Raw genomic sequence first — 13357 nt, forward strand, 5'->3', positions numbered from 1 at the left:
CAAATAGCAACAATTAAAATTATCAGTCCATGTATTTATACTTCTCTCTGTGTCATTTAATTTAAATATATTAAACTTGTATATGATATTTGCATATACCATATGAAAGCCTTGGTTTTTTATATAAAATAATATTTTTTGAAAATTTTTTTTTTATATATTTTGTTGTTGTTGAGAATATACACAACAGAACATACACCAGTTCAACAACTTCTACACGTTCAATTCAGTGACATTGAATAAATTTCAAGTTGGGCAACTATTCCTATCCTCCTTTTCTGAATTCTTCCTCCCCCATTAACATAAACTCACTGCTTCCTAAGTTTCCTATCTGATCTTTTTTTAAAAATAATATTTTATTGTGTTTTCAGTGAAAATTTACACATCAAATTATGTTCTTATTTAACAACTACTACACAAATTATTCAGTGGCGTTGATTACATTTTTCACAATGTGCCAACATTCTCACTAAATTCCATTCTGGATGTTCATTTCCAGTAATCTGGTTTCCTTGTCCCCTTACTCTTTAATCTTTGCTTTAGAGTAATTGTTGACCATGTGGTCTTATAGATGATTTTTTAAACGTGCGCAGTGCTTACTGGTAGTATTTTTTATTTTACAAGCCAATCTGTTATTTAGCTAAAGGTGACCTCAGGGGTAGTTTGGGTTTGAGGTAATGGAGTATCTCAGGGCAGTAGTTCCAAGGAGTCCTCTGGTCTTAACCTGTTGCACTGATCTTTATGGTCCTGCTTAGAAGTCACATAGCATCACTTCTGCCCCATTTTAATGGTAGCAGCAGTCACAAGCCCACACAGATACAAGAGGAGGCAAACTAGACTCTTGACAGGAGTGACAAGGTCACCCTGTAGAAGAAGACATAGGTCAGAAGATATTGTTGTGGCTGTCGTTGGAAAATGGAATTGATCACAGAGTAAAACCTGGTGGTGATATAGCTTATTCTGCTCAACAAATGTTCCTGAGAGTAATGAATAAGCATGTGGATGAATAAGACCCAGTCCTTGAATGTGAGGAATTCCCCAGGGAAGTGGCGGAGATGGATATGTAAATAAAAACCATGCTGTACATACCTCTACAGCATGTATCACATTAGGCTATAAAGTCTCCAGGAAACAATTCATACTGCCTGGGATGGGGATGGGGGGCACTGAGAGGCAAGAAGGCTTCAGCAAAGAGGTTGTTTCTCGTTGGGGCTCTGGAGAATGTGCAGGAGGTTACCAGGTAGACAAGGGCAGAGAGAGCTTGAAAGCAAAGAGCAGGATCAAATAGTGTATGTCCAGGTAGGGGAAGAGGGTGGAGATGAGGCTGGAAAGGTAGGTGGAGCCCAGGTAGGAAGAGATTTTAAGTGAAGGGTGGGGAGTTTGACTCAATCATATGAGTAATGGGAAACCATTGGGGGTTAAATGTTGGAATCAGATGCCATGCCATGGAAAGAACATTTGGGAGGCTAGATGGAGGTTGGATTGGCTAAAAACAAAATACCAAAGTGGTTGTTGTTGAGTTGATTCTGACTCATGGTGACCCCATTTGTTTCAGGGTAGAACTGCTCCATAGGATTTTCTTGGCTATAATCTTTATGGAAGCAGATAGCCAGGCCTTTCTTCCAAGGTGACACAGCTTGGAGGGTTTCAACCAGAAACCTTTAGGTTAGTAGTGCAGCGCAAACCATTGGAGCCACCCAGGGACCTATGACTTGGCTAGTCATATGCTAAAAACTCACATGCTAGTAGGGAGTTTTTTTTGTTTTAAAAAAGGTTTTTTTGGTAATAGCTAATGATCATGAGCAACTCTTCATGTGTTTGTTAGCCACGTGAATGTCTTCTCTGCTGAAGTGTCTGTTCATGTCCTTTGCCCATTTTTCAATTGGACTGCTTTTTAATTGTTGAGATGTTGAAGTTATCGATAAATTTTAGAGATTATACCCTTGTCAGATATGTCATGCATAAGTATTTAATTTTTGGGAGGTCCCATTTATCTAGCTCATCTTCTGCTGTTTGTGTGTTTTTACTTGTGTTTGGTATTGTATTTATACCATATGTTAGGTCCCCTAGTGTTGTCCCTATTTTTTCTGCCATGATCTTTTTGGTTTTATATTTAGGTCTTTGAACCATTTTAAGTTAGTTTTTGTGTATGATGTAAGGTATGGGTCTTGTTTCATTTTTCTACAGATAGACTTCCAATTTTGCCAGCACATTTGTTAATGAGACTGTCTCTTCCCTGTTTAATGGACTTTGGCCACTTGTCAAAGATCAGCTCTCCATAGGTGGATGGATTTATGACTGCGTTCTCCATTCTGTTCCATTAGTCTGTGTGTTTGCCGTTGTACCAGTACCAGCTGTTTTGATTACTGTGGCTGTATAATAGGTTCAGAGATCAGGTAGTGTGAGACCTCCTACTTTGTTCTTCTTTGTCAAAAATGCTTTACTTATCCAGAGCATCTTTCCTTTCCATATAAAGTTAATGATTAGTTTTTCCATCTCTTAAAGAATGCTGTTGGATTTAGGATCAGGATTTCATTATACCTATAGATCCCTTTGGGTAGTATGGACATTTTTACAATGTTAAGGCTTCCTATCTATGAGCATGGTATGTTTTTCCATTTTTGAAGCTGCCCGGGCCAGGGCTTTTTTTTTAATTACCTTTTCAATGTCTTCTTTTGTTATGCGTCTGTTCAGTTTTTATACCTCAGTTTGCATTAGTTAAGGTAGGCAGTGTGCTTCTAAAAATTTGTGCATTTCGTCTGGGTTCTCAAATTTGTTGGAGTACAGTTTTTCATAGTATTCTGTTATGATCCTTTTTATTTCAGTTGGTTCTGTTGTGATGGGTTGTTTGCTTCTTATCCTGCTGTTCTTTGGAAATTTGGCCAGTGATTTGTCAATTTTATTGATCCTTTGGAAGAATAAACTTCTGGTCTTGTTGGTTCTTTCTATTGTTTTTCTGTTCTCTGTTTCATTTATTCCTGCTCTTTTTTCAAAATTTCCTTTCTTCTGGTGACTGTAGACTTCCTTTGATGCTCTCTTTCTATCTGTTTGGGTAGTAGGGTTAATGTTTTGATTTTGGACCTTTCTTATTTTTAGTGTGTGCATTTATTCCTATAAATTGGCCTCTGAGCACTGCTTTTGTTGTGTCCCAAAGATTTTAGTATGTTATGTTTTCATTCTTGTTTGATTCTAAGATTTTTTTTCTTTCACTTTTGATTTCTTCTGTTACCCAGTGGGTTTTAATCAAGGTGTTATTCAATTTCCATGTATTTGATTTTTTCCCTTGTTCTTCCTGTTACTGATTTCTACTTCTTTAGCGTTGTGATCAGAGAAAATGCTTTGGCTTATTTCAGCATTTTGGATTTTATTGAGGCTTGCTTTGTTGCCCAAAAGGTGGTCTGTTCTGGAGAATGATCCATGTGCACTGGGAAAGAATGTATACATTGCTGTTGTGGATGGAGTGTTCTGTATATGTCTATGCGATTGAGTTGGTTGACTGTGGCATGTAGATCTTCTGTGTCTTCTTTGAGTTTCTTTCTAGTTGTTCTAGCCTTCCCTGAAAGTGGTGTGTTGAAGTCTCCTACTATTATTGTTGAACTGTCTGTACCTCTTTTCAATGGTGTTAGAGTTTGTTTTATGTATTTTGGAGCCCTGTCTTTGGGTGTGTATGTATTTATTATGGTTGTGTGTAGCTAATCTGTTGAGTTGCTGTTGTCAGTTTGATCCCATATAGATAGTTCTTAAAAGAGCGCAACGCTCAAGGCAGATATTCTTTGCTAGCTAAAGTAAACTATTGTTTGGTTTTAAGAAGACTTCAGGGGATATTTTTGGTTTAAGGTTTAAAGATTATCTCAGGACAGTAGTTTTGGGGTTCATCCAGCCTTATCATGGGACTTAGTGTCTTGGTTTGGAGGTTTAGGGTCATGATTTCATGGGATATCCCAGTTAATTGGCCTAATATCATGTTTAGTGCTTCTGTTCCACCTTTTAGTTCATTGCATAGTGCCCGTGGTCTTCAAAGCTTGCAAGTAGCCATTCAAGGTACAATAATTAGTCTCTATTCTCCTGATGCAACAGAGGAAGAAGAAGAGTCAGGAATAGGAGGAGGATAGGGAATGTGTGGTTAACTGCCTCCATGAACAACTGCCTCCTTTGCCATGAGAACAGAAGAACTGGATGGTGCCTGGCCTCCATTACTGAATGCTTTGACCAAAAATTCTATAGAAGAATCCCAATCAAAAGAGGGAAAATGCAGAACAGAATTCCAAATTCTAATGGAATCCAGAATTTCTGGAGCTATGAAAGCCTTGTTTATTAATAAAGAGAAGAAATGATTGGAGATTAATTAAGGTGCTTGTTAACTAACAAGAAAGACCTATATTTCAAATATCAACTCTGACATGGAATCTTGCTGGGTCAAAGTTAGTCATTGTTATCTGTTAGCTATTGCTGCATAACAAACTGACCCAACATTCCATGGCTTAAATAAATAAGCATTTATTTCTCACGTTTTACAGGGTTCAGTTGATCTAGGCTAGCCTTGCTTACTTGTATGTCTGGGAATGGTTTGGGGTAGGTTTATCTAGGCTGGGCTCTGGAGTCATTTGACTTTACTTCATAGGTTTCTCAGCCACTTTCTGAGGCTAGTACTGTAATCTAGATGAGGCATGTTCTCTCAAGGTCATGACAGAAATACCAAAATTCAATCAGAAATTCACAAGACCTCTTGAGCCTGGTTCAGAGCTGGTAGAATGACTCTTTTGCCTCATGCTATTGGCCAAAGCAAGTCACATGGACAATCTCAGAAGAAAAAAATAAACTCATTACTTTAGTGAGAGGAACTGAAAAATCACGTGACAAAGTGTATAGGAACAGGGACAGATGAAGATTTGAGGCCATCATGTAATCTAGCACAGTGATGGTTTCGCTTGCATTCCATAGCTTTTAGTCTATACTTTTGAAATGTAAATAACTATGTTCTTGTCTGTGTTCACTATTATACATGTGCAAGGTCAAGAATTATGTTTTATTCATATAACTGTAACTGTAAATATATGTATACCAACTGCCTAGTAGTATATAAATACAATAGGTGCTCAATAAATGTATGTTGATTGGTTTCTGGAAACACTTTACATTTGTTTTTTAATTAGGTGGTATTTGTGCTCACTGGAGATTGTGATGACAGGGACCACATTGGATATAAAGTCTATGAAGAAATTGCCTCTACAAGTTCTGGTCAAGTGTTTCATCTGGATAAAAAACAAGTTAATGAGGTAAGTTTAATAAAATGGATCTAGTTTATTACTAGTTACCAACCTAATTGTGACAGATTCGATTTCAAAAACAATTTGAACCAAAATGTTTCATTTCTAGGCCACAAGTCAATACAGGCATTAAAATAATGTGGCGAAGCATAGATTTATCTCATACTAATTTCTAGATTGTAAAATGTTACACTGACAAACTATTTAGGCTTAAGCATAAATTTAATTAAAATTCCTTTAGTGCGACTCAAGAATTTTTGTAGTTCTTGTTTAACAAGGTTGGTTTGTGTTTCTGATACACTAATTTTGGATAACTGGTAAAATGGGCTTGACTGGGTACTAAACTAGACGTGAGAAAGAAAGTTATTATTGAGCAAAATTCTAGTGAAGTTTGACCTCTGTAATTAAAACTAAACATCTATAATTAAGTAACTATATAGTTGTATAAACAGTTTTATGGTAGTTATAATATATACTAAGAAAGTCTTGGTATTTTCTGAAAAATAGTGTTTGAGATGTGCCTTGGCCTCACTCATGATAATGAAATGTAATTAATTAATTAGGTTCACACTTAAGTTTCTAGGAACATGCTAGTACAAAGATAAAGTTTTAAGTGGGCATAATTCACATTTGATTGCTCTAAACAAGTTCTATCAATTTCATGACAGATTCCTTTGTGTCCTGAATAAAATGGTTCAGTAATTCTCTTATAACTAAAGAGATCTTATTAGATCATGGTGGAACTAATAAGACATTGCAATTTTCTGAAACAAACAATCTAGCCAAGACATTTTTCACCAACATTCTGAGATATGTAAACCTGGAATGTTACTTTAGTCTAACAAAAGTTTTCTTGGAAGAAACAGCCTTATAGAGGGCTATGGCCTGAGTCCATATTGTGCCAGGGAGGGTCTGACAACTACAGGGAGAGCCCTTAGTGTTAATTTACATAAACATTTGCATGAGAATTTGGGAGCCTGGGAAGAAAGGGGTTGTGGAAGAGTGTATGACCTTTTCAGGAAGTGGGTCTCTTGTCCCACCCCATAGACTGTAGTTGGACCTAATGGTGTGAAATGTTGCTGGTAGACATTTTTTGACAGAACTCTGTGAGACCCTGGGGTACAGTCAGCATCACCAGCACAAAGTGGGCATGAGTGAGAAAGAGCTTCATTCTCTCTTGCGTCTGTGCGGAACACCACACGTTAAAGGTGTTGTGAGGTTCCAGGCTGGAGATAGCTATGGTGTTCCATGAGGCATATAGACCACTGGAGCCAGCAGAAGGGTCTATCCCCAGTGGACATGTGGTTTCCAGCAGAAGGTTTTGGAGAAGAGGTGAGAAGAGACATGGACAGCGCCTAAGGTATTTGAAAGACCAGCTGCTCAGATTTTTTTGTGAACGCTTACGCACATCTTGGAGATTCCCAAAACAAAGAGAGTGAATTTTTGAAGGGGATTGTAGAACTTTATTAGTAGTTTGACCCCAGAGCCAGAAAACCATGGTTGTGTCCTATGAGTGTGACTCCATTCGTATGCATTTACCCAGGGAAAATTGAATTACACAAAATTGAAAATATTATTATTGTCCTAAATGGAGAAAATAGCCCTATAAAGGCATAAAATTTATTTTTTATTAACAGTCATCTTGTGGCATGATGCATCATTTTTATAGTCCTAGATAATTTTTAATAATACTTATAAATACCAAATAATTTATAAAAATTTGGTGTAAATTGCAGCAAATATTACTTTGCAGATCAGTGGTTAGATATAAAATATGAAAAAAGAGCCTGTTGTATGACAAAATAGATCTTACTTTGATTAACACAATGTAGTGTCTAGTAAATTCATTCAGTATTAATACGTTTATGCAGTTCCAATCTATCTTATAAACATAATTAAATTTTAGAAATCTGAGCTCTCATGAAGCTTTTTGTTCTTTAGTTTCCACTTATAGTAAATAGCAACTCTTCTGTGAGGATTAATAAAGTTTCACAGAAAATATAAACTGAAGGTGGTAAACAGGATCAAGTTTAGTCATAGGTATGGTGTATGAGTAAGGACACATTTGAAAGGAAGTTGGTACACTGTTGACCAATACATAGGAAAACAGGCGTAAACTGAGAGAGAGAGATTTTGAGGAATTGGCTCATATTCCCACATGACTGGTGGGGCGGGGAGGCTGGCAAGTCTAAAATTTGTAGGTCAGGTGACAGGTTGGACATTCCTATAGTCTTGTATTCCAAAATCCATAGGTAGTGATGGAAAGAGTGGAGGAGTTCTAGGAAGATGTCTATTTATAGTCTGGAGGCAGAATGCTCTCTAGGGAAATTCCCTTTTTGTTCTTAAGGCCTTCAGTGCATTGGATGAGGTCCACCCACATTATGATGGAGGGTAATCTGCTTTGTCTAAGGCTAACTGATTTAATCCTATGTAACTACTTCATAACAGCATATAGACTGGTGGTGTTTGCTCAAACAACTGGCACCATAGTCTAACCAAATTGAAACATAACATAACCGTCGCTGGACCCTTAATCTTTTGCACTACCAACATTATTTTGCTATTCCCCAAACATGCAATCTTCTTCAAACTTCTTTTTCAGGTTTATTTGTTTTTCTGTCTGGTTGGTCCTGAAAGTCCAAAGAATGTCACTTATTTCGTTCTCTGAGTTGTTGCTATGCTTTGGACATACCACTATTATTACACTTATGAACACCTGTGGAAGTCAAACCTGTGTAAGGCAGAAACCTGTCAGAGGGAGAAAACTCAAATATTTTCCACTAAAATGAGCTAAGAAGCCCTCGTGACTCAGTGGTTAAGCACTCGGCTGCTAACCAAATGGTAGGCAGTTCCAACCAACCAGCGGCTCTGTGGGAGAAAAATGTGGTAGTTGGCTTCTGGAAAAATTTACAGTCTTGGAAGCCCTATGGGGTGGTTCTACTTTGTCCTATAGGGTCGCTATGAGTCGGAATCAACTCGATGTTAACGAGTTTGTTTAATTTTAGTTTAAAATGAATGATAGAAAAGTGTTAAGACTGCACCCTGTTAAGATGGAAAACTTGTGAGACCCGGAAAAACAAGGTAATTCTGTAGAGTTCTGGCTCTCATAGGTTTCACTGTAATAATTTGTTCTCATGGTTCTGTTTGGCACATATTGGATATATGTAATGTAATTTAATGTAATCTTTAAATAGTTTGACAATGAGAAATAGAGTTTTTATCTTTTTAACATTCCTAAATTTTACTTAAAATAATAGTTGCTAAAATACCATTTGTGCTTTTAAAGGAAGTAAACAGAATCATGAAGTATAGTCCCTGTATTCATTTGAAAAGGCTGATTTAATATTCCAAATATAATATAACACTGAAGAGAAGTATCTCATGGAAGATAGCATAACTCACATTGGTGAAGAGTTTGAACTCTGGAGTCAAATGGATCAATGGAGTCCACTACTTTTGTGCACTTTGTGATGTCTCCAGCCCCCTGCCACCCAAAGAATTCTACTTCTCTTCCATTTGTAGTACTCATGTGGCCTGGAGTTTGATGGCAGCAGGGGTGGTCCTGATTAGCCTGTCAATCATAGCAATCCCAATCCCCCTAACTAATTGATTCAGGAAAGAACATCTCATCTACTTTGGGCCAATGAGACTCATGGGGAATTTAGCTAAGGGTGTCTTGTAAAAGTTCTCTTCCTCTAGATGTTGTCCCAGATGTGATGCAGACATCTTGCTGCAAGTCTGAAAATGAAACCAATACAAGAGGCAGTGAAGAGCCAAGAAAATCCCAAGCCTGTAGATTAAGTCAACACTCAAGCTCATCCTTATGGTAAACCTACAGAGTTAAGCAAGTGACCTTATTGCTCAAACCAGTTAGAATTGAGTATTCAGTTACCTAAAGATAAATGCATCCTAAATGATAAAAAGTCTGTATTTTTTTGTTACATGGGATTTGTAAGCCCCAGTTTCCTGGTTTGTAGAATGGAGATAATAGAATTATCCATTTCAGAGAGTTGCTATAAGATTCAGTGAGATAATGCATGTAAAATGATCCACACCAGGTCTGGCATAGGGTAAGTAGTAGTTAATAAACTTTAACTACTATTATTATGGACTCAGCCATACCAACAATCATGAAGATGGCACAAGACGGGGTAATGTTTCATTCTGTTATACATGGGGTTGCCATGAGTTGGAGCCGACTTGACGACAAGTAACAACAACAACACCATTATTATAATCACCTTTACTTATTGAGATATGATATAATGTTTGGCCAGTTGTCTGGATGAGTGCTCAGTGGAAAACTTTGTATGTCAGGAGCAGCCTGGGTGGATCTGCTGCTTGCCATCCTCTTGTCAGTGGACAGACTTTCCAATAGAGGAAGTGCTTCTTCTTCTCTGCAGGTATAATGATTCCATTTTCAGAAGCAATAAAATTGTTATCCTGAAGATTCATCAAGCATGACTGGAATAAGATGAAATTAAATTCATTTATAGTGTAGAAAGATGACTCTTTTCCTTTGTGTTAGTCAACATATTTTCTTGTGGTAGTGTTTTTACTTTGCTTTTGAAGTGGCGGAAACTATGCTACCATGTTTGTTAGAAACCAGATGGGTAATTGTTGCTGGGAAATAAGTCTGAGTGAAAGAATACAGGAAAAGCCTAGAGGGAAAGTTTTCTTTTTTCTTGTGTGTAAGAAAAATATTACAAAGCGCTTACTGGAAATGTATAAGCCTATATGTTACTTAAAGAAAGCCACCAAGGTGGAAAAAAAAAAAAGACTTTGTTAACAGGAAGCATCATAAGAGTGTATAAATAGGATTGGCAAAGTTTCTGGTATGTAATTTAGCCAGTTCTCTTTTCTTATTGTTCCAGACTCTCCTATTATATAATAAGCATTATAAACTCTAAGGAAAAAAAGATGCTATACAAAATATCTGCAAATTTAATAAACCCCAGAAATGCAGGAAAGCACACACATACTGAGTTCTTTCATTTTACTGAGGAGCGATTTTTCCTCTACTGTTTCTAAAGAAAACTGTAGAGTATTATGCTTTACCCTTTTAACCTAGATCATCAATTTCCTAACCTAGTTGGGTATATTTTATATCAACTCTCTCTTAAGCTAACTGGAAGTTTTTCATCCTCTCTCTTTTTTTAAACAGTGATTAAGTAGGCAGTCTAGGTATCTTTCATCTTTATTTCACATAAAAGGGAAACTAAAGTGAAGAAATTATTTGGCTGAACATCAGTGGTCTATAAATTATTATATGGTATTAAACGTTTTGGAAACACAAGTTAAAACACATCTCAAGGGCGTACTTAAACAATTCACCTTTGAAGACAGAAAAGGAACTAAACCATTGCAGAATTATTCCTGCATTTTTATGTAAGCTGAGGGATTACCAGTGGATCTAATTAATTCTTCTTTTGGGTTTAGAAGAAAGTCCAGATTTGAAATCTCGAAGTTACTCACATGTGCTATATCATTGTGTCAAAGAAGCTAACACAAAAGAATCCATTGTTAATTAGTGGCAGACATAGCATCATAATTTGTTTGGAGAGTCCCTATTCTTTCTTCCCACCTCCTTCAACCCCTGTCTTCAAAAACAAAACAAAAAAAATGAAATGGAAAACACAGAACAAAGAGCCCAAAACTTCTCCCTGGATATTCCACACCAGTGGTTGGTTCTATTCTCTACTTGTAAGTAATACTTGCTAGCTAGCTATCTTATATCAGAATGACATTTTATTAAATAAAGAGATAATTGTCAGATAATTTATATTTTTTGAAGTAGATGAATGACGATATTTTGAAGTCCCACAATATATCTTAATGACTATCCTATCCTGTGACGTAACATGCAGTTCTTTGATGTAGAATTCCAGTGTTCCTTGTGAGCACTCAAAACATATCTATGTTGCTCTATTTGGCACAAGCATTCTCTTCTAGACCATTGTTCTTTGTTAGGCATGGTAGGCTCTCACACCTCTTTTCTTTCCTTGGCAATTGCCCTGTGATTAAGAAAGCTAAGTTATGTTTTGTAATGATTGAGTGCTTATTACGTACCAGCCGTTCAACAACCCTGTGAGGAGGACACCATGATCATTATCGTCATATTACAGACCAGGAAACTGAAGCGTAGGAGGTAAAGCATCTTGCTCAAGGTTAAGCTGCCATTAAGGGTTTGAACTTAGGTGACATGTGCAGTCTGTCTCCTGAGACTACGCCCTTGAACACAGCTCTATAAGTTCTTCCCTGTGGCTTTCACTTTTGTTTTCATCAGAGGATGTGGTTTTAACAATAAAGTGACACAAGAGATTTCATCTTCATTCATTCAACAAACTTTTGGGAAACTAGATGTTAGTCACCACTAGGCACTGGGGAAGCGAAGGTCAATCGGCCCTGGATGCCAGATGCTTTACTCAAGGCAGACTCCTGGGTTTCGTTGAGGACCAGAGTGTAGTCTCCATTCTTCAGGACCTTGACTGCTGTCTTGGCTGATTAGAGTGAACAGCAAATATCTAATGTCAGGCTCCCTGAGTTTGGATTTCAGCTCCATCACTTACTAGCTTCATGCATGACCTTGGGTAAATTACTTAGCTCCTTTGTGCTTCAGAGGAGCACAGGGTACCTACTACACAAAATTAAGCAAATATGTAAATTTCTTAAAATAGTAACAAAACTGCAAACCCCATTTCTCCCTGCCCTTTTCATTTCTTAGCAATAAGCTTGGGTGTATGTTCTCAATTTTACTGCTTTTTACTTTTTCAGGGTCTAGAAAGGCACTGAAAGGCTTCCATTTTTCTTTGAATAGGTAGCAGGGTGGCAGTATATTAAGAATCTCAGGGTCAAGCCCTCCTCTTTTCTAAGCAAAGCTGTCCCAATAACTGCTAAAGTCACAGTACTCTGGAGAGCCTACCATCAATTTTCCTATATCAGCAAGGGGAGGAGAATGGTCTGATCACAGAATTTGCACTCTAATAATGATTAAAGTTGATATTATCTATTGCAGTCAGGGTATCAGTGATCATCCCAGCAGAAAACAGATGGCTCACTCAACAGGGGCAAAAGAGAACTTAATGAAGAACAATTTGTAAAGATGCAGGCAGGGCTAAAGGAAGCTAACAAGTGATGATGAAGCACCAAGGGGCCAGAGACAATGGGCCCACTTCTACTCCCTCTAGTCATGAAGGGGAAGGAGAAAGATCTTGTACAGCACCGAGTGAGACCCAGGCTGAGGGCCACCTATCAAGAGCTGTGGCCTTCAGTAGGCAAACCAGCCCTGCAAGCATGAATAAATACCCAACTCCTCTTTCTTCACTCCTTCCCTTTTACTGCTAAGTCCTTCTGTTTCCACAAATCCAACTGGAAGCCAGAGGACCAGGGAGCCCTCTTGAGGCAGTCCACAAAGGCCAGTGTCCCACGGCACAGAGCTGGATGGAGAAGGGTAGAGAACGGATCTGGAAGGGCAGACAGAAAATATTTGACACAAACAGTATAACATAGTGGTTGAGTCCAGGCTCAACTTAGACAAGTTATGTAATTTTTCTGTCTCAGTTTTCTCATCTTAACATGGAGTTGCTCAGCTCCATGTACCTACCTCATAGGACTGTTGTGTTTAGAACACATCAATAAATATTAACTGCTATTATTTTTATTTAGTAATATGTGCTAGTTGAAATATTCCAGCAACTTTTTACAGTTTTTTTTTTCCTAAAACAATATATATGTATATTTAGTGCCCATCTGTGATGAGATAGTCAAAGGCATCATGCTATAATGGGAAATTCTTGGGCTTTAGAATCAGAGAGACTTGGATTTGAGTCACTTCCCTGACTTTAGCTAGAACAATCTTATGTTATTACTGGATGTCTCTGAGACTCAGGTTCTTCATGTGAAAACAGGCATATTAATTACCTCATAGGACTATTGTGAGGATTAAATAAAACAAGGAATACGTATGTTAAGCTGAATAGAGTCTCCCAGAAATGGAAATCACCAGCCTAGATATCCTTAAGGACAGGAATTGCTCCTTTGCCAAAGAAGGCACCAATGGTTTGCTTTGATCATAGGTTCTGGAGGTGCCC

The 13357-nt window shown here is 37.6% G+C and overlaps 1 protein-coding gene across 1 annotated transcript in view; it reads left to right on the top strand.

The window, feature by feature from the left end:
- HMCN1 (hemicentin 1) overlaps positions 1 to 13357 on the top strand; it is a 545341-nt gene that overhangs the window by 157481 nt on the left and 374503 nt on the right. The window contains exon 4 of the mRNA XM_004372917.2: positions 5154 to 5276. Coding sequence (XP_004372974.1) covers positions 5154 to 5276 — 123 coding nt within the window. The remainder of the gene's footprint in view (positions 1 to 5153; positions 5277 to 13357) is intronic.

Source organism: Trichechus manatus, unplaced genomic scaffold (assembly GCF_000243295.1).
Source record: "Trichechus manatus latirostris isolate Lorelei unplaced genomic scaffold, TriManLat1.0 scaffold00021, whole genome shotgun sequence".
Classification (NCBI taxonomy): Eukaryota; Metazoa; Chordata; class Mammalia; order Sirenia; family Trichechidae; genus Trichechus; species Trichechus manatus.